The sequence below is a fragment of the Cuculus canorus genome, chromosome 2 (genome assembly GCF_017976375.1).
Source record: "Cuculus canorus isolate bCucCan1 chromosome 2, bCucCan1.pri, whole genome shotgun sequence".
In the NCBI taxonomy this organism is placed as follows: Eukaryota; Metazoa; Chordata; class Aves; order Cuculiformes; family Cuculidae; genus Cuculus; species Cuculus canorus.
In genome coordinates, this window is record NC_071402.1 from 150,226,451 (window position 1) to 150,248,531 (window position 22,081).

At 39.4% G+C, this 22,081-nt stretch overlaps 2 protein-coding genes across 5 annotated transcripts in view; both read left to right on the top strand.

Moving 5' to 3' along the window:
- Positions 1 to 7,198, top strand: part of ESYT2 (extended synaptotagmin 2) — an 82,185-nt gene extending 74,987 nt beyond the window's left edge. The window contains exons 20-24 of one of the 4 annotated variants that reach the window (XM_054058125.1): positions 159 to 257; positions 887 to 1,018; positions 2,411 to 2,516; positions 3,487 to 3,536; positions 3,656 to 7,198. In XM_054058125.1, coding sequence (XP_053914100.1) covers positions 159 to 257; positions 887 to 1,018; positions 2,411 to 2,516; positions 3,487 to 3,536; positions 3,656 to 3,701 — 433 coding nt within the window. In that variant the 3' untranslated portion in view covers positions 3,702 to 7,198. The remainder of the gene's footprint in view (positions 1 to 158; positions 258 to 886; positions 1,019 to 2,410; positions 2,517 to 3,486; positions 3,537 to 3,655) is intronic. The other 3 variants (XM_054058126.1, XM_054058127.1, XM_054058128.1) reach the window with 3 other exon arrangements.
- A 10,498-nt stretch (positions 7,199 to 17,696) lies between these two features.
- NCAPG2 (non-SMC condensin II complex subunit G2) overlaps positions 17,697 to 22,081 on the top strand; it is a 43,875-nt gene continuing 39,490 nt past the window's right edge. The window contains exons 1-2 of the mRNA XM_054060548.1: positions 17,697 to 17,913; positions 19,461 to 19,555. Of these exons, the coding sequence (XP_053916523.1) occupies positions 19,481 to 19,555 (75 nt within the window). The 5' untranslated portion in view covers positions 17,697 to 17,913; positions 19,461 to 19,480. The remainder of the gene's footprint in view (positions 17,914 to 19,460; positions 19,556 to 22,081) is intronic.

The following is a 22,081-nucleotide window of genomic DNA, read 5'->3' on the forward strand; positions in this document are numbered from 1 at the left end:
AAGAACCTGATGAAGATCTACTCGCATGCGAATGTATGCTCTCTTCTTCCACTTTGTCTAGTGAAAAGTTAAATGGATAATGAGGGATTTCTGGGAAAACGAAGCAGCATATATTTCAGTTGTCTTACTTTAAATATGTGTTCTGCTTTCTCCTGCAGTGGAACAACATTGGGGCACTCTCCGTTAGGACAGATTCAGCTAACGATTCGTCATAGTTCACAGAGAAACAAACTGATTGTGGTAGTGCATTCCTGCAGGTGAGCATCAAATACCACATTTTGTTTCTGTGCTTATTTCTTCGTAAATTTTGTCATATCTTGACTTGTCCTCTTAAATTGGTTGTCTGGGTGATCTTTTTTATTTTTAAAATACCGTACTGATTGTAATTATACATAAATATAAAACCATAGAGATTCAGTAAAAACTTGATTTAATATTTTGCTTTGATTTTGTGTTTATCTGTGATGCCTCTGTCAGATTTTAAATTAAAATGGCATGTAGATTTTTATCAGCAATGTCTGAAAACTCTCTTAAGAGACTGAGTTTCATAGAATCACCAATTTGGAAAAGACCTCTTGGATCACCGAGTCCAACCATTTTCATGGAATGACAAAAACACATGATTTTTGGAAAGCCAAATTTAAGAAATTTTATATTCCTACCTCTGCTGTCTGCTCACCATTTATCTGATATTGTACAAGTCCCTGACAAGCATATTTTAAGGTTTTTACCCCTGCTATTAGCTATTTGCACGTCCTACTTTGTGCAGGATATCCCACAACTTACTAATGTACTATACTGAGTGGCAGTGGTGTAGAAGACACTTATATGCAGCATTATCTCATTTATTTGCTAAGTATTTTTCCTTGTTTTTCACTGGTTACAGAAATCTAATAGCATTTTCAGAAGAAGGATCAGATCCATATGTGCGATTGTATTTATTGCCTGATAAGAGACGATCAGGAAGAAGAAAAACACATGTATCAAAGAAGACGTTAAACCCTGTGTTTGATCAAATGTATGTTCTAAAATATGTCGTTTATATCATGTAATTATACAGCTGTCAAATCAAGGTTTCTCAGCTTACTTGAATGAGTGTGCTGTTGAAACTCCTCTCTGTCACCACCAGATTTGGTCGTACCTTTTTTTTTTCTGCTATAGTAGCTCTTCCCATCCTTGTGTTCCCTGTTATCACTGTGGCCTTTTTTTCTCTATTACCAGCCACTTCTCTTATTTTCTGCCTTACTCTCTGTCACTCACGTCCCCTTTGTGCTAATAGCTTAGCAGCAGCATGCACTCTTCTGGCAGGTGGCCAGAACACGTGTGCCTTTTTGCTGGGCAATGCTGTTGGTATCCCTTCCTGCCAAGAGTTGATTCCGACTGGCCAGTTGCCTGGTTGATTGATGCTGCCTCCTCGGTAGGACTAGTCAGCCAGTACGTGTGTGTTACCGCATTGCTCAGTCAATCTACTTGGTGGCACTTCTCAGCGTCTGGGGGTCTCAGGAAATTTCCTTGTAGGTTATAGCCTGGACCATAGGTTGGAAGTTGTGCAAGCTTGTGCAGCGTTGTATTGCATAAAAATCCTCATCTTTGCACTCAGCTTTGTGATGGTAGTTTTGTTCACACATGTACCTCTCCCCCTCTACCCATGACTTATCGATAGAGATACCTTTCTCTGCAGACAGAAACTTAATTTGGACAAACAACCCTTGAGTCCATTCTCTGTGAGGGAAACCTGTAAATCATTAGTTAGGGGATCTGGTAAGTTTTCCTCGTACTGCAGCACTCTCCTGTTTATTCCAGGTAACAGACTTATTTAACTGGGCCTTTCGAAGTAAAACGTATTGCAAAGCAATAAAGCTATTTAAGAACTATAGGGACAAAGAGATATAAACTGTGGTATAAACTTGCCCTTACTTTCAGGAAGTTTCAGATCTGGCAAACAAATTACATTCTTCCTTGATAAGTTTCCTTGCTGTGTCAGGGAGGAAAAGGAACACTGGTTCTAGAGGACTGAGGATCAGTAAGATTGACCAAGTCTTTCCCTTTAGGAGGACAGTGATACTGAACAGTCAAGATAATAAGATTCTTTATTCTTTTCTCTGTAGAGTCAGCAGTTGACCTTCTCCTTGTTTTGTTTGGGGTTTATTTGTTTGGGGTTTTTTTTTAACCAATAGCTCCTAGAGGCCAAATGTAACAATTACCAAACATTTGATGTTGCTATTGATCATAGTATTCAAGAAAAATGTTAGGTAAAACATTGGGGCTTTTTCTTCATTTCTCTCAGACCTCATATTTTGTTTGAGGAGAGCGATGGTTTGGTTATGATTTGAATTGCTGTTTAGCTGTAGGAACTTGAACTTGCACTTCTGGTACAAAATTCTCTCTAAAGTGTCACTTTACCTGTCAGATTTGATTTCAGTGTTTCCCTGCCTGAAGTACAGAGAAGAACACTAGATGTAGCAGTGAAGAACAGTGGTGGTTTCTTGTCCAAAGATAAAGGGCTGCTTGGCAAAGTAAGTTGACAACAAGCAACTTCTGTTAATACAGAATGTAATTAGAAAAGACTAAAATCCTCTTGTGATATGAGCTTGTTAGCGTTGGTTGAAGCACCTGATTCAGGTACAAAGCTTTTAAAAATTATAAATGGCTTAGATGTTAAGCTTCAGCAAGGGAAGGAACAAACTGTAGAGACAGAAATCAGAAGATGAGGCAGTAATCTCTTCTAGACAATGGTAACTTCTGAGGCTCATGGTAACAAAAGAAACCTGCTTGTCAGACATGAATCACAGAGAAAAAGAAAATAACAAGTAGAAAACAGATGCTGTCTCAGGAAATGTTCAGGCAAAGCTGGAAAAACAAGCAATAGTATTAAGAGAAGCACACAGGAAAAAAAGGTATGTTCAGTAATTCAAATTCCAGACTGTAAAATCCTTGAGAAAAAACTACCATTGGAGACATTCCCAATGCCAAAACCAGCTAATGAGTTTACAGCCTCTCTTTTCTATAGACACTCATTAAATCACTCCATTTCCTACATGTGGGATTTGGAGCATGCAAAAAGGAATAGTAAGTTCTTACACTCTTGCAAATTGCCATTTTCAAGCTCTGTAATGAGGATGAGAGGTACCAGAATCATGATCAGTTCATGGTGAATGGGTTTTGTAATTTTGCTCTCTACCAAGAAGTCTGTCTGGTAGATGCAGCAGTTGATTTCCATTGCCAAGGAATGCCATGTTCAGAATTTAAGCCTGTGAGGTGCTCTGGGACCACAGCATTAAAGCATATAGATTTTTAGGTCAAAAACAGCAACTTGAAACTTTACTACAAGATGGGCAGATAACTATGATGGCAAAGGTGTAACACACTTGTTTATTAATGGCATTACTTATACTGTAGTTAACAGGCTGGTGAGATTTGATCTTTAAAAGATCTAGAATAAAAAGGTGCACACAGTACATTGATGGATAATTTAACTTTCCACAGGTATTAATACCTCTGGCATCTGAAGAACTTGCTAAAGGCTGGACCCAGTGGTAAGTAGAATATTTCTTTTATTAATAATAATGCTATACTAATAACTGGTGTCTTAATTATACTTTTAATAATGCCTGCTGTATGTAAAACCAAAAAAATGTGGGTTTTTTTATTTCAGGTATGATTTAACAGAAGAAGGTACAAGACCACATGCAGCAAGTTAGGTCCATGGATGCTGGGAACTCCCCACGTGTAATTTTGCCAAGCTCTATATATTTTTAAAGCGTTGTTCACACAGATGTACCAATATTATTTTTGTAGCTTTACTGATTTAGTTCTTAAGACACATCCCCAATAATTTTATAACACAGTTATTTTATGTAGACATAGCCTTCCTCATGGTTAAACTTTGTATTTTAATTTGCTTAACAATTTTATGTGTTACTGTAATGTGCAATAGTACAGTAAAGTAACCTTTTGTGTTTAAATTGATCTTTATGACAGCTGTACCTATTAGCAAGTGAAAAGATTATGTTCTGCTGTTTTCCTGTCTTGTTTTATATCTCACCAAGTATACTGTACCATGTAAATATATACTATTTTTTTATAATTCTTTCATGCTGGTTTGAATTCAGAAGAAAATTGGATAAAGGATATAGATATTTTCTTCTTAAATGCATGTTAATTTCTTCAGATTAATCTCTTTTGTCTTTGCAGCACAGTGGTCTTAATCATTTTGTGAAAATCTTCAAAAAGAAACTGCTGAAGAATGTTTTTACTTTATTGTGTTTCTGGCCCAGTGTGGCTAGCTTAAAATGTACAAAACATTAACATTTTAATATTTATATATAAATGTATTATTGGAAAAATCATGCTATAGAATATTATGAACAAATATGAGAATTCTATTAATATTGTATAAATAGAGAATGAGGTCCATGAATGACAGTTGCTAAATCTGAGTTTTCATTTAATGGCATAAACATTGCACCCAGTGCAGTTTTATTATACAGGTTCACTTGGATTTTGTTATTTATTCCTGGGCTCTATAATACCAGATGTGACCTTTTGAAGCTATGAGGACATTAATTTTTTCCATATTACAAACAAAATCTGTAACCACTTAGAACTGTCCTTACTGCCACATTTCACAGATTTATAAGGTATACAATCAGCTTGCAGTGCAAGTCCATACCGTAGGCATACATACCATACGTATGTTGTTTTTCTTATAGAATACTGTGCTAAATAGTCTATTATTACCTTCTATAATACTAAAATGGAACACAGATAAGTTAGAAAGTGTGAAACTAGGTTGAAACTGCCTGTCTTTGCAGTTGCTTCATTGCCCCTTAGTATGTTTAGTGCATGGAAGAAATGCACTTTCGTGGTCCCCGTGGGTTTCTTGGGGACTAACAGCATTCTGCCGAAGCATTGCTATAGTCGGCTGCACAACTACGCTTAGCTCAAAATGATAAAAGTAGGCAGTTGAGAGGTGAAGCCAGAGTATCAGTCTCAACAGCTGAGCTCGTAACTCTAATTTTAAGCACTCTGGGGAAATTTTTTGTGTTCAGAACTGTTTTTTCTTTTTCTGGTAGATTTTCTCAGACTGTTATAAAAATGTGCATTAAGAATCCAAGAGAACAGTTCAGCTCTTCCAGAGCCAGCACCCTCATTCTTGGATAAATATGCAACTAGACAGACAAAGTATATTATTTAACTAAGATTGTAGAATGATCTCTCAGCCAAGAAAGAATGTTAAAGCAGAATAATAAACTCCTGAAATTAGCTTTATTGTGAGATTACTGACAGAACCTTAATTCTAGATGTAGAATATGCCTACATTACTAGATGTACCAAAGTGCCTACCGTAGATGTAGCTTTTCATCTTTTTCATGTTTAAGATTTGACTCATTTCAGTTTGTCTCAGTTCAGTTTACCATAAACATCTGTCATGGATGTGTGACGCACACTTACACCTCTATACAGTGTTGGCCTTCTTTTTGCCACATTTTATACAGGACAATTATAGCAAACAACCTTACATTGTAAATTTTGCTGTTACTTTCTGATAGATTGGGCAATCAAGAGGAGTTATTTGTAAGAAAACATTTCCATTTGAAGGCTTTACTCTGTTAGAATGTATGAGTATCTATATATAGACACACACTCATCTGTTCATGTTAAATGTAATATATTATGAAATACATATTTTCTTTGCTATTTCTCCATTAAAATGTTAAGAATGGTAAGAGAATTATTGTTAGTGCAGAAAGCGAAAACTAATGTAAATAATGGAGGTCTGAGTGCAGCAGTTCAGCATCATCGTCTCTTGCCTTGGTTCAGGCTGGGGTAGAAGGCCTTTTGCTGTACTTCTTGTCCAGTGACTCCCAGAGTTTGATCCATAGCCAAGAAATGGGCTGTTAGACTGATTTGGTGTTTCAAGTCTGGAGCAAAGTCTGGAGACAGATGTTCGAAGGCTCTGAAATTAAACAAATAAAAGTACACATTTTCTTTTCTGATGTCTTGAGTGGGACAAAAAGTGTTGTTTGGGTAAATGTGGGATGATAGCATTAAGTGAGTAACTGAATAAAGAATATAGGGCAGTTTTCCAAAATAACTCACAACTTAAAATTAGGGATAAGTTCTTAAGAGATCTCAGTTCCTATTTAGGAATCTAAACTTAAGAGATTGAGTTGTCGTTGTAATTCAGTACCTGTAATTCACATCAATTGTAATCAGTCTTGTATGCTAAACTCTTTAGAAATGTTCTCTGGAGTGAATTTGGATCAGAATATGATGGCCTAGATGAGACTGATTCTTTTGATAGTGGAAACAAGCCTCTGATTAACAGTTATCATATTTTGATTATTCTGTTTATATGGAAGTAGGAAGGATGAACATCAGTTTTCCTCTAGGCAAAAATTGCACCTCATTATTCCATATCAAATACGTATTCAATATCAGCTGACAGCTTTTCATGTAGTTCTTTTTTATCCTGTGCCTTAAAATATGAACATATGATGTTTAAGAAATGGTTAAAAATAAGCTTTGTTACCTGTATGTACCAACATATTCTCTACTACTGAAACTGTTTTTAGAATTACTCTGCTTCATTGACAAGAAAACCAGCTTTCTTCATTATAGCAGTGGTATAAGCCGAACTCAAATCAGCATGCATATCACTTGGACTTGGATTAAAAGAATTTTCATTTTCTGTCTTGAATCCTTTATCAGAACTGCAGCAAATGGTGAGAGTTGAAATGAGAACAAAGGGTAATCAGTTTTGTACAGATTGCCTCTTTTGCTCATGTAATTCTACATTATGATGCATGTATTTATTCAATAAATGGTTCATATGGAAGTTGGTGTAGTTTTTCCCTCTTTTGTGTATCCTCATCCTAATCAGTAATATGATGAGGTGAATTTTTCAAGTAGTCTTGCATGCTGAGTGCTCTACCCCAGGTAGGCATGCTCTGAGGGGCACTGGCAAACTTTGGGGTTTTAACTGAAAGCAGTGAGAAGTACGGGATCCTTCCTTGGGGAATTCCTTGCTTATTGGTCTGGAACAGATTCACCTGTAAGAATTAGTAAGTTCTTTTTTCAACTTATGTGTATAAAATATTCTCTTAAAATGATCAGTTGGAGAGACTGTCTCAATCCTAGAACTTGCTTATCAACTGTAACGAACTATGCTTTCAGCAGGACATGGAACTCTGTGCAATTGCCTTAGATTTGGAACCAGCAGATTTTTACATGTTGTGATCTCTCTTGTCCTTCCACCTGCTTGTTAAGGCAAATACTGATAGAAAATACATGTATGGCATAAATAAGAAAAAGGGTATTGGATCTACTACAGAAAACCAACCACAGAAATACCGCTGTTTGCATTAAACATTAACATTTAATTAATTATAATAGCAAAATTATATTCATGTGGTTCATTTTTTTTATCTGTGAGAGATATATCTTCCTCTTTTTAGCAGAATGAAGTGTTTCTGCTAATCAATGGGAAGGGAGCTAAAGCCAAGGAAAAGCATGTCCATTTTCCCAACTCCCTCCTGGCATGGGGCTTCTGGCTGCACGCGTCCTGGCAGTGCCAGGGCTGATGAAGTATCTGCATTTTACAGATCTGGATCAAAATCAAACCTATTCCATCCCGCAAGACAGGTGGTAACTGGATCAACACCTGTGGAAGAATGCTGCCTATGTTGTCCTACGGTCTTGTTAGAGAGCAGAAATAATTGTACAAGACGTTCTTCCAGATGGATTTGGGATTAATTTGATGGGCTCAGCCAAGCCTAGAATTTATTTTAATACTTCCTGGACCATCATTTAGTTCATCCACTCTCCACGGAAGAGTGTTTGCTATTATAGTTACCAATGTGATTATTTTAGATATTTTCTCAGCTGAGAGCTGAATACAAAATTGGATGTGGTTTCTACTTTGATCAGTTTGATTTTGGGGAATATGTAAATAAATAACTCTGGATGTTGGATGGTACCTTTGATATTTGGTAGAAAACCAAAACTTCAGACAGTCCCAGGCCTATCTGTGCCTGTGGCTGGTTGCTGGAGGGATCAGGCTATTTAATCACAAATGATGTTTTTATACATCTTAACAAAGTGTTTCACTTGATAATTGTATGCTCTTCTACTGATTCCCAAGGCTTGCTGTAAGGCCTTCAGTCATCTCAGCTACCTTCTGGAGTAAGTTATTTGAAAAATGCAAAGCACCTAAAGAAAAAAAAAAATCCACTTTTCTTTCTTTCAGTGTTGTGTGTTGAATTTCGCTGCCAGATGAGATGGCAGCTCTGGGAGGAATCTTCTCTAATCTGTATTCAGGGGATAGAGGTGATGCGCTCTGTTCTCACCATCTGCAGGGAGCGTCACTTGCCTGTCACCTACAGTGAAATCCAATTTGGACAGACTACCACAGATCTTATTCCTCAGATGCTACCGAGGTGAAGCCAGCCGATCTTCCCTTGTGGTTTCTTTGAGTCCTCGGTAGCCATTAACTTTATTGCAAAGCAATTAAAGGCTAAGAGTGACCATTTTCCCCTCTAAGATCCCTACAGAAACAGGTTCAAGCTAGACAGATTCCAGCCCTTCACACCTGGGCGGTGGTAGAGGTGGTTCATGGCTTGGGGATGGTCGGTCCATTCCTGCCAGGACTTCATAACTCAGCTGCCCTCAAAGCTGGGCTTGTGGCACCTCAGCTTGAGCGCAAGAAATGACATAGAGAAGAAAGCTGTGAAGTCCCAGCACGCCGGCTGTCCTGTGATTTCATTCCTTAGGTGCGTGCTAAGAATCTGTTGTGTAACTGAGGATCAATTGTATGTATTTTCTACGCACAATTTATATATTTTCTCCTTTCAGCAGGAGGCTGAGCTAAATCACCTGCCGAGGTCCCTTTTAATCATTCTATGACTCCTGAGTGAATCTTCTTTAAATGTTGAAATGAGACCAGTCTATGTACTGGAGCTCCTGTGCGATCTCAGGCCTGTGCAGTACGCCTTTCTGGGCATTTTGCTGCCTGATCTCAAGCTCTCGGAGATGGGGACATAGAAACTCTGGTTTTGTGAAGTCAGGATGCAAGAATTGTGTAGTAATTAAAAATATAGCTTGAGTTGCAACATAGATAACGCTAGCAAATTGATAATTGTCTGTAGGTACTGAATGAAGATGATTAAATGCACTGGGTAACTGGGAGGAGATTCCTAAAACAAAAACCCGTTTCTGCATTTAATGGTGATTGTCTCCAGCACAGAATTTCAAATAATTTTTTTTTTATTTTTCAGCTGGCTTTGTAAGCTAAGGTGTTATTCCACAAACTCTCAGAGACTGACAGCTGCAGCTTACCCAGCATTTCACAAAGATTAATAATTTATTGAAGAACATTCCACAAGACAGTTCCATACAAACTCCAACGTGGGAGAAATCCTTCAACTGATATGCTGAAATCCCCTAAGTATTATGCATGTTTTTTCATCACTATCTGAAAGTTTAGTTGAAGTTACCATGTTGAATTTTTTTTCAACTTAGAATTGATCAGAGCTTCCACCTGTTCATGCATGAATCGTGAAATGTTCTCTAAGTTATAGTAAATATGATAACCGCTGAACAGGTGCTTTATTGTAACTGTCAGCTCAGAGCCCAGCTGGATAAATGTGATGAACTGTAACAACAGCATCCGAACAAAGAACTCTTGTCTCTAGACCTGTCCTTCACAGAGGCGATGAAAATGACCTCAAAGGGGATGAAAATGAGTTAATGGAAAAGGCTGGTCGAGACTGGTAAAAAGATATTTGTACCAAAGCTGGTTCTGTGTTTTATTAGGTAAATAATTAATGTGCATGTAAACTAAACTGGAATTGAATGTTTAAAATACTAAGATGAGCTTTCTGAAAAGATGTGTAAATGTTGGAGTTTTAGACAACTTTATTCTACCTTTTTTAATATAAATATCACTTTCAGGTTCAGATTACTGGAAATTTAAAAAATACTTCATTTTTAACATTTTTATAAAGCATTTTAGTTCTGCTTATCTGTCTTTTGCAATGAGACTTGAAAGTTTATGGGTTTATACTCATTACTGCACTTTTTGTTTTCTGAAGAAACCACTGTTTTCCACTAGATGGCACTGCACACCCTGGCCTGAAAAGGTTTTTTTTGCTGCTTCTGCAGTTTGTTTCTTGGAAGATAAAGCAGTGTACCGGATTTTAGGCATCTGTGCTGGTTTTGGCTGAGGTAGAGTTTCATGATAGTAGCTGGTGTGGGGCTGTGTTTTGGGTTTCCACTGGAAACTGTTGATAACACAGGGATGTTTTAGTTAGGGCTGAGCAGTGCTCACAGAGTCAAGGCCCTTCCTGCTCCTCACCCACCTCCACCAGCAAGGAGGCTGGGGGTCCACAGGAGCTGGGAGGGGACAGAGCTGGGTCAGCTGCCCCTGACTGATCAAAGGGATATCCCACACCATGTGACATCATGCTCAGCACATAAACCTGCGGGAAGAAGGAGCAAGGGGAGAAATCTGGAGTTACGGGGTTTGTCTTCTGAAGTCACCATTACATGCGGTGGAACTCTGCTTTCCTGGAGATGGCTGAATACCTGCCTGCCATTGTGAAGTAGTGAGTGAATTCCTTGTTCTGCTTTGCTTGTGCACATGGCTTTTGCTTTACCTGTTGAAGTGCCTTTATCTCAACCCATGACTTTTCTCACTTTTACCTTTCTGATTCTCTCCCTCATCCCACCGGGGCAGGTAGCAAGTGGCTGGGTGGTGCTTACCAGCAGGCTGGGATTAAACCATGACACCATCTTCTGAAGAGGAGCCTGAAGTCATCATCCCACCTTAAAAGCAGCGAAACCCAGGCATGGTCCCCACTGCACTGAGCTCTTCTCCTTTCCTCTGAGGCACAAGTGATACTAGAAGAACAGACTTTAATAATGAGGGTTTATTTTATCTGGATTCAATTTGCCAAAATATTTTTGTAAAAGCATTTAGTCGTGAGGCACTGGGAAATAAAAACAACTGGTTCATGATTTAAGGAAACGTGAAAACTCTGGAAGATTAAATTCTGAGTTCACGATGAATGCCTCTGTCAGCTGTCTCATAGGTGTTTCATGCCTTAGATACCTAGCCTAGACAATTGGAGCTGATTATAGAACTCTCAAAGAGCCAACACAACTTCCATAAGATTAAGTGCAAAAACTTGAAATTAATCAGAGAAGGGTCTTGACCAGCACGTTTCAAACAGCATCGTGCTTTAAGTATTTATTTCTACTGTTGGCTCAAGCATGAGGCTAGAAACTCAGGCTATCTAACAACTGTGAAAAGCATCATGGAGCAGTACCATAAACACAGGGCGAGGGAGAGGGGGCAGAGATTAAATTCTACTAGAAAAAATATCTTACAATTTTCTTTTGTTTAAGAAAATGATCAGAAAATATTTACCAAATCACATTGTCATGAAGTCTTCCAGTACTCAAACTGAGGCACAGAACAGGAATAACAGAGGGGTGTGTCTGAACTAGTGAATATTTGCTTCCAAGTACCTGACTCCAAGCCTATCCCCCCTGCCCGATATTGCACAGAGCCAGTACGACACTCACTCAGTTCCCTGTTTATTAGTATTATGCAAAGCTGGATCTGCATCCTCTGAGAAAAGCATGATGAGCTTTGGTTATGTTCCTGGCCTGGATCAGGAGCATGGGGAACACAAACATACAAACACATATACATAAATAATATGGATGATCAATCCATCTCTCTTCTGATAGAACGTATTTTCGTGTTTCATACTAGGCAGATGGAACAGAGATGGTGCCACCTCTATATGATCCATGTCTATCACAATGAAACTTGTAAGAGAGCTTATAGAATTAATAACAGCATTTTTGTACTGTAGAAACAATTCTTCTCCCTATCCATAAAGTCTAGAATAGAATGAGAACCAAAAGGAGACGGAACGCTTACAAGAGGTGTAAATCTGTAAAAATTCAGAATGTTAAATTTAATAGGGTTAAAATAATCTCGACATGGCAGATGTCACTAGAGTGTTTTATATCTGAAACAACTGGCAAACTAGTATCATCTGAAAGATGTTAATGACTTCATACTAGAAAATGTCTGCTGTAATTATGAGAAGCGATACTCTATTGTCAGTGGAATAGATTTAGCTCTGCGAATATTTATCATCAATTTTTTTGGTGAGCATTTTATAGCATTTATGAAATCCTTCCATTTTCATGGTATTAAAAGTGTGCAGAGTGAAATTACTGTGATTTGTAACACTGCCCATAAGGGAAGAGGGGTAACAGTAAGAGCATAATAATAAAGCAAATAATAGTAAATAAGTATTTTATAATAAAGCAAATAAATAAAGTTGCAGTGTTTTCACGCCTTAACTTCACCTTGGTGTGAACCACCTGCAAGACACCCAGCAGTCTCAGCAATCTCCCAGCAGGCAGCAATTCCACACTGCAGCAGCTATGGGGAGCAGCTCTCCAAAAAAGCTGCTGCATTCCCCAGCACTGCTTATTGCCTTGTTTTGGTTTGAGTTAGTAAGGATTGCTTTTTTCTTCTATACCGGATATTATTCTTCCTACTTAATCTGTTAAACTCTAAAATTGTTTTGTGTTAACATTAATAATTTAAGGGAAACAAGCAGTCTCGTGGTGTAATCACACCACCATGGAAAGCTGACAGTTGCCTCTGCATAAAGGATGGCATGATTGGCAGTATTACCTTCAGGCAAAGGGAGATCTGGGAAGTGGAATAGTGTGAAACTTCATCTCTCTCCCATACTGTTCAGATTATTTATCAAAGTATATGAAGATCAAAAAAAAAAAATGAAGAGAAATAAGTGCATGTAAATTGTTAACAGCCTGCCTCAGAGGATGAGCAGATTTCATGGATACTGTATTAACTAAAACAAATTTTATTATGTATTCAAATAAAAAGAAATAGGAGTAACAATTCAAACATGTTATGGGATAATGTGTACAATAATCTCATCAGAAACTCTTATCTAGAAAATAACATTGTAAATATGAAAAAAAACCCCAACCAAATGTCAAGAAAGCATCTGACACTCACAGTTTATTTTTCATAACCATTTATAATGTTGGGTTGCATTGGTTAAAATAGACTATTTGCTGCAGTCCAAACATTCCTGTGAGAGACATTTGTGATTGAGATCTCCGATACCAGCCACCAACGAGAATAAAAACTGGTTTATGAAACAGTAGCACAAAAGCAAATCTTTAATTGCTGTTGCTCAGCAACCGTGTGTGGAAGGCCCATTTTTCATTTTTGCCTTAACTTGACTTGACAGGAAAATGATAATAAACATGAGATTATTATCACAGGGTATAGATTATTTGGAACAGATAAACAGATATGTCAAAAAGAGGCATGTAATTTGGTACTCTTGAAAGGGAGAACATTAGAGACACTGAAAATAGAGTTGTAGCTTCATTACTAGCTCTCAGTTCATGCACAACTCTTGAAAAACCTACAAAACACTACTCTGCTTCTCTGGTTTCTCGGTGTGGTCCTTTAAAAGTAATCATTTGGTGTTATTCAGTCTGTTATTACCCGTCAACTTCTAGTTTTAATACAATGAAAAAAGTCATTCTATGGTTGCTATGCAATACAAATTATAAGCTAAAATATGGTTTAGTTTGCTAAATGGATACGTGCCCGACCAAATAAACAGTAACCAGGTGACTAATGTAGCATCTCATTAGAAGACTAATCAAGGTATAAATTAAGTATTCAGTCCACACAAGACATGAAAAAATAAATCTACCAGTTTGGGTCTAGAATGACAATTTTTTTTCCAATAGATGCAGAAAACGAAGATATTAGCACGATGTATAAATGTCAGGCTTCATACTTCTTAAATATGCTTTTACTCTTCTACAAGTATGATGATTTCTCATGCAACTTATTTCCAGTAAACTATTTCACAAGCTACTTGCACTTAGCTAAATCCCTAACTTAAGAAATATGTCAGGATCTGAAACAATCTTAATTCTTCACGCTTCTTCACTGTACCAGCAAAACGCTCCATTCTTTTTCACAGTCTACTGCTGGAAGTCAATGCCTGCCAGCTGTCACAGTGTGGGCATTAGGGTTAGAGGATAGATGCTATTTCCAGTGACTGTGCAAGGCTCTGTCTCTCCTGAGAACTTTCGCAGTGGGTAGATATTGGTAATTTGCTGGATTGTCCTCTCCACACTTCAATGGTGACAGGCCTTTGTCGAGATGGAAATACGATGTGCAAAGGTATGTGCACATTTAGCTTTGGGTGGAGACAAACATAACTGCTGTGCAGTTATGCTGCTCAAGAAGATGAGCTTTTTGGCTGCCAACTCCTGCCATACTGACTTTGTTCCGGGTATGCGACCATCTCAATTAGAACTTGCAAGTAATGTAACCCATGCTCCTACATTACCTGCAGTACCTTCTATCAGGCATATAGTTGGTTTAAAACCCAGTTATTTTAGAAGTTTCATATGCACTCAGTTGACAATTCAGGAATCCCATTTTTTAATCTTTGTTTCCAGTAACATCAGTCATTTGTTATATACATTTTTAAAGCAATGCAGAATAGCATTAATTATATGGGCTAAGGATATAATAAACTATTTTTCATCCTGTAGTCTTCAAACTGTATAAAAAACAGATAAACATTTACTCAAAACTATAAAAAATGTAACAGGAAAAATCCGCAAGTCAAATGTCTATGGCAGAAAATGTGAACAAGTCCTTATTTTAAATACAAATTAATACTGAGAGATGTAGAACGATTAAGGAAGATTCTGTTAAAAATGAAAATATTAGCAGAAGACAAATCCTGTAAATTTTTACATACGATATTAAATAACATCCAAATTACATCACGTTTTTTAAAAATTACAAACTAGAATAGTCCAATCAGATGTAAGAACTTTTATGGAAATTACTGTTGGTCTTCTGTGTATTTGGGCAGTAAAGCAGCACGCACTGAACTGCTGTGACTGACTGAAAGGTTATGACTTCAGTCAAGCACGTGCATCTTCTGAACAGCCATCACTGAGAAATATTGAGAAATATTATGCTACTTTGAATGCAAAACAAAGATATAAATTAAGCCCTTCACAAGTCATATTGACTGTTTTTGTTTTGCAGGAATATTCCATACAAAAAGAGTATTACAGAATTTGAAAGCTGATTATACGTCCTTCAAGGAACTGAGTTCAACTATATCTGAACACTGCAAAATAAGCTTGGGAAGAAAGAGAAAGCAGCCATTCCCTGACAGATTAAAAACCCAGTTAGATAACAAAGTCTAAATATAATCCAATCTGCATGATTTCCTATAAATTCTGCGTCACTTTGCATGTACTGCAATGTATCGTAGAATTCATGTACTCTTCACCATGACTAAGATTACATACATAGCTGTCAACACTAGCAGCAAAAACATTCTTGAAGAAGAAAAGTCACCAGTATAATGAACTGGATGATGCAGGCTTCGCGAGCTAGTAGAAATGCTTTTGTAAAAATATTATGTCCACGTTATCCAAGATCCGTGGAAGAAGGCACACCATTTCTGAAGCCTATACATGAATCTAAATGAACATCTCTTACCCCTGTTTGAAGGCCATGTGACTTAAGAGAGAGCTACAGGAAGGTAAAAGTGAGCTGGTATGTACTCCCTGTCAGCACCTCTGAGTAAACGATTGTGTGCTTCTCCAGCAAAAGGTGTGTAAGCAAGCCAGCTTTATTTATAAAGTGAAAGCACCAGGCAATCATATAATGGTTTGGGTTGGAAAAGACCTTAAAGGTCATCCAGTTCCAACCCCGCTAGATCAGGCTACTCTCAAGGCCCCATCCAACCTGGCCTTGAACACTCCCAAGGAGGGGGCATCCACTTCACTGGGCAACGTATTCCAGTGCCTCACCACCCTCATAGTGAAAAGTTTCTTCCTAATATCTAGCCTAAATCTTCCTCCTTCCAATTTAAAGCCATTCCCTCTCATCCTATCACTACAGCTCCTTGTACAAAGTTCCTCCCCAGCTTTCCTGTAGCCCCCTTCAAGTGCGGACTTCAGAAAGTCGCCTTCCTTTCTCCAGGCTGAACAACCCAAACTCTCTCAGCCTGTCCTCAGTCACCATGAATCCCAAATAATTTTATGAATCAGCACCAATGTCCCAGACCATTTCAGTGTATCCACATTGAAATCTTGAAAACTCTGCCTGGGCCATCCAGATGTGCCTATTACTTGGCCCTGTCTTCTCCAGACATTTACTACCTAGCACATTTTCTCCACCCCAGCTCCTTTGGTCCTTCCACAACCCCAGCAGCTGCAGCAGCCTGTTCTTCAGCCCCTTCCTCCATAAAAGGTGGTCTGGGGGATGCGGACAGTGGTGACCTCTGCGAAAGGCAACAGTGAGGAGCCAAAAGTCACCCAGGTATACAAGTGGCAACCGACTTTCGAGATCATTGAGTGTAACTGTACTGGTCCACTACTAAATCATATACAATAGTTCGAGTTGGAAGGGATTTTAAAGATCACCTAGTTCTAACCCCCCTGCCATGGGCAGGGACACATCCCACTAGATCAGCCTGCTCAAAGCCTCATCCAACCTGGCCTTGAACACCTCCAGGGATGGTGCAGCCACAGCTTCCCTGAGCAACCTGTGCCAGTGCCTCACCACTCTCATTGTGAAGAAATTCCTCCTTACGTCTAGTCTAAATCTGCCCCTCTCCAGTTTATACCCATTAAATCATATCCCTAAGTACTTCATCTACCCGTCTTTTGAGTACCCTCAGCGATGGCGACTGCACCACCTCCCCGGGCAGCCTCTGCCAGTGCCCGACAACTCTTGAAGAAATTTTTCCTAATGTCCAACGTGAACCTTCGCTGTCGCGACTTGAGGCCATTCCCTCTCGTCCTATCGCCACCACTTGGGAGAAGAGACCAACACCCCCCTCCTTACAACTTCCTTTCAGGCAGTTGTTGGCAGCCGTAAGGTCTCCCCTCAGCCTCCTCTTCTCCAGACTAAACAACCCCAGTTCCCTCAGCTACTCAACCAATCCCTGCTCTCTTTGCTGGCTCTGCTTCCAAATCTTTTGGCTTTATGCCATTATTTAAATGCACAGACCGTCCTGTTAAATGAACTTGCACCATGGCTAGATTTTTCTCCAATATAGTGGATTCGTGCCCTTAAAACCCTGTCAGAGTAACGCGCCTGTGACCGCCCCCAACCTCCCGCCTCGCCCCCTCTCCGCTGTATAACAGCCCCGCGGCTGTTCCAGGCAAACGCCTCCCCACCAGCCGAGTACCGGCCCCGCCCGGCTGTTCCAGGAAAACGCCTCAACACTCTCCCCCCCACAATGTAACAGCCCCGCACGGCTGTTCCAGGGCATACACACACACCCCCGCCGCTGAGTAACGGCCCCAGCGGCTGCTCCAGTGTATCCCCGCACCCCGTGTGCTGAGGAGGAGCCGCGTGCGGCTGTTCCAGGATAACGTGTGCGTGTGTCCCCGCAGTCTAACAGCCCGTCTGGCTCTTACAGGGTACGGCCTCCCCACCCTTCCCCGCAGGAAGCCCCCCCCCGGGCGCTGTGCCAGGATAACGCCCGTGCCCCTCCCGGACCGGCCGCGCGGGGGCACTCGAACTCTCGCGAGACACGCTGTCCGCAGCGCGCGCCCTCGCCCGCCCTCCCGCGCTCGGCGGGAGAATTCGAACGGGCCTCGCTCGGCTCCCGGGCGCGCGGCGGGGTTCCCGCTCCGGGCCTCCTCTCTAGGCCTCTTCCTGAGCCTCTTCCTGAGGCGGATCATCCCGCGGGCAGCGCTGCCGAGAGCGCCCTGCGTGTCGCTCCGCGCTGCTGGAAGCGGAACCCGCAGCTCCGCCAGGATTCCTGCCTGAGGGAGCGTCAGGTAAGCGGCCGGTCTGCCCGCCTGCGGCCACACCGAAGGTGCCGGCGGGTGACCTCTGTGAGGCTCGTTTAGGAGTTTTAGATTGCAAGCGCCCTCTATCAGGGCTGGGCAACAGGAGGCGGTGATCTCCATCCATCGTGTGCAGCGAGACCAGAGCTGGGGCACGGTGTGTTTCACACTTCATAGGATGATAGAATAGGTTGCGTGGGTAGGATCCTTAAAGATCATCCTGTTCCAACCCCGTGCCACGGGCAGGGACTACTCAAGGCGTCCCACTAGATCAGGCTGTCCAAGGCCCCATCCAACCTGGCCTTGAATACCTCCAGGGATGAGGCATCAACAGCTTCCCTGGGCAACCTGTGCCAGTGCCTTACAACCCTCATTGTAAAGAAATTCTGCCTCATGTCTAGTCTAAATTTGCCCCTCTCCAGTTTATACCTATTGCCCCTTGTTCTATCACTACAAGCCTTTGTGTACAGTTTCTCCCCATCTTTCATGTAAGCTCCCTTCAGGTACTGGAAGGCCATGTATAAATTTTATCCATGCGTATGTACGAATTTTCCCAGAAATCTTACGCATATTTTATTACTCTCCAAGGTTTCATTTTAATGTAATTATGAACTTAACAACAGTCAAATCTCTTGCTGCTTTGGAGCAGATTTCTGCTTGACCTTGCCTTTGAGATAGGGAGAGGCTCCAAACGGAGGTGATCACAGAAGAAGAGGCATCTGTTTAGCGTACGTCATCCTTTACAACAGGACATTATCTGTTCCAAAGAATGGGCAGTGTCTGGAAAAACAGTTTGAAAGTAAACGTGCTATCAGAGAGACATTCTGTCTAGCTTTAAAAAAATACAATTACTTAGATGAAGCTTAATTCTAATTTAGCTTAAATTGAAAATATTTCACTTTTTGTAGTAGTAACTGCTTGTATCACCGGGGGCACGACCAGCAGCAGCCAACTCCTGACAGTGCCCTTGCCACTGCCTGCCTAGTCCTAGGGTATGGTGTCACACACAGTTAGGGCTGTGTGAGGCAGCCTGCCCACTCTTGGGGAAGGGAAAAGCACATCTGGAATTACCCGAGGTGGAAGGAAGGCTTAGGTGTGCAAATTAAGCTCTTGGTATCAAAAAGTGGCCTTGCACATTTCCCACAGGCTTCGCTTGTGAGGAAAGGAGAGAAGCTTTTGCTGCCCATCAGTACTTTTCATCTAAGTCAGTGCTGTCATCAGGAATGATGGCTAGCTAAATAGGGGGTACGTGCTGGATAGCTGTTCCATTTCAAAACAAAAGCATCCATTAAAAGGTTCTTCTGTTTTAAGTCTTGTTTAGTAGAAAAAGAACTAAAAAAAAAAGACATGCAAGTACTGTAGTCTCATGCCATTATGATTCAGACAACAGTAAAGTATTTTGGAAGGGGAAACATCTTTTATTTATAACTATGGAGATAAAGAATATAAGTTCAGACATTCTTCATTGAGACCAAAAATCATCTTATTTTGAGATTCAGTATTTCCTCTAACATGTCTGTTTTATTTTGTTTATAAAGCCAGGATAAACAAGACCACAATGAAGCGCGAAGCATTTTTAAAAGTGGTGTCTAAAGACTCAATTGAAGACTTCTTGCATTATACGCAGAATTCTGTAAGTAAGCCATGATACACATGGCTAATAAAATTGTAAGTTTATTATTGCAGAAGTTTTGAGACTACTTGTCTGCTGCCTGCAGATATGTTAGAATAATTGCTGTACAAAATAGGTTCAAATTGCACTTTAGTGAACATAGCTGAAAAAGTTCTAAGATCTGAAATTTTGCTATTTATAAACCAAGTAATTTTTTAGCATTTGGTTGCTGTATATACAGTTGACATTTTTTAAAAATAAATGCTTAGTGCCATGGTAATACTGAAAAATACTTACTTGATGTTGATTAATTTCAAGCTATGAAAGAATTAGTTGCTGTGTGGTGAATATGAGCTCACATGCAAATATAGCAGAGGCACATTTCACTACTGTTTGTTCATTTGATCGTTTAGAGTCTCCACTTATTCTTTAGCCCGTGTGTAATTGTACTTGATAGTTCTTTTTATCACTGAATGTTTTTAGAGATGTGATAAATTGCTGTTTGTAAATGCAGTGTGGAAAGAAGCAGGAGGAACAACAAAACAAATACACTGGAACCTAGTGATTAGAAGTTCGCTTTCACATTGTATATATGATATAGCATAGTAATCAGAATAATAATTTATATTGTGTCCTTTTCCACTAAGCTTTGGTCTGTTTGGTATTAAGATATAAACGGTTTCTCTTAAACATCTTTTGCTAGCCTTAGTAAGTGTTATTGTCAGGTTAGTTCCTTAGGCTTCTGTATTCTCCTAATATTTAATGTATAAAGGTAAAATAAGTGGATCAGTTGACCTCTGTGCCCACAGAGGCAGAAACTAATTGACTAATCTAGCAGATGTGTTAAACCTGTGATTTCTGTAGTAGGCATCATGTTCTTTGTAATAAGCTTAGGAATGTTTGTCTCCTGAACATAATTGAATCTCTTTTTCCCAGAAATTTCTAGCTTTTTCATTTGCATTCCTGTATGTAATTATAGGTCATTGCTTAATTAACAGGTTGCCTTTGCTTGAAGTCTCCTTCCCATTTTTCCCAAAATCTAAACACTTTAACAAGAAACTATTCTGGTTAGGGTAAAATACTGTAGTTGCTGCATTTCCTTTTTGATTAATTTAGCCGTGTTGTTTCTGCCATCTTCATCCATTAATCTATCTTAACAAATATTTGCCTATTTGGATTAAAAAATGTTTTTCTGTCCTTTTATCATCAGTTCACAAGAGTTGTCTTGCAAGACCTTTCAGCTGTTGCAAATATTTCTGGAAAACTGTACGTCACCAGCTATAATGAATATATTGATTAAAACTGTCTTCATGCCTTTATTGCATAAGGGAACGTGAATATCCAGATTACTTTTTGTTGTCTAAGAGGCCTGAGTTATTTTTTTCATTTAATTTTGAAAGCTTCAGCGATGAAGAGTGTTTGACCATGTCTTATCTTAGGATGAGGATCTTCATTTTAGGATAATAATTCTTGACTGCTTTCCTGGAGGAGGCTGTGGTATTATATTCTGTCCTCTAGAAGTAGAGCTATAAATGTAGAAAGAAAAGGAATGCGTGGTTAGAACTTTACCACTTTCTGTAGTTTTTGTACTATATTTATGCCCTGCTTTTTTCTCCCTGCTTTGTGCTTTAGCCTCAGAATATGCCTTTTTGACTTTTCTTAAAAAGAAGTTCTGTTCTTAGCATCACTGCTTCTTTTAATGTCTCTCATTTCTATACCTTCCCACCCTTTTTTAGTTTTCCTTTTTCCTCCTGTCAAAGTTTTGTTTCATTCACATCTTCTAAAATTCAAGGGGTTTGCTGATTTTCCTTCAGGGTTTGCCTTTGGCTTTTCACTTTTCTTTCTTTATAATCCTTTTGAGATATTACCACATTGTGATAGTGTTCATTGAGGTCTTTATCAGGTGCTGTTAACTGTTTTCTACTAAATGCTGTTGTAATAGAAGAAAATACATTATTTCTTCGGAAAATAGGAATCATGGATTTGACTGTCATTCAATGCCATCCTTTTCTCTCATAGGTTTTGGAATAGTTATATCTCATATCATTCCCCAAAGAGATCAGAAAGCTCTGGTCTTATAGAGTTCATTCTTTTTGTTCAAACCAGTACAATCTTAATATCCTGTCTTCTGGGTTTGTTTGAAACGTGGAGCTGCAGAACTCCCTGTATTGCCTTTGGTTTATTGTATTTGTTTCCAGCTGTAGAATAGGATAGAAATTCTGCTATAAATATGTAACAGGATCTTTCTTATACCCTTCTGAGAACCTTCTATTACTTACTGCTGCTTTCATTCATGATTTTCTATTTTCTTTTTCCCTTCAATTTTTTTTCTTGATTCCTGTTTTTTTAATGCATCTGCAATCTAAAAATATTTTTACTTCAAGATCATGGGCATCTCCTTCTCCCCACCAAAGTGTTTTTAATCCAGTAGACCTTCCCTTCAGTATTGCAAATTACATCTCAAAAATTATCTGTATTTCCTCTTCTGTGTCTGTTTTTCCTTCTCTTCACTGCGGATTGCTCCTAGCAGGTTGCCTCTCCTTTGAT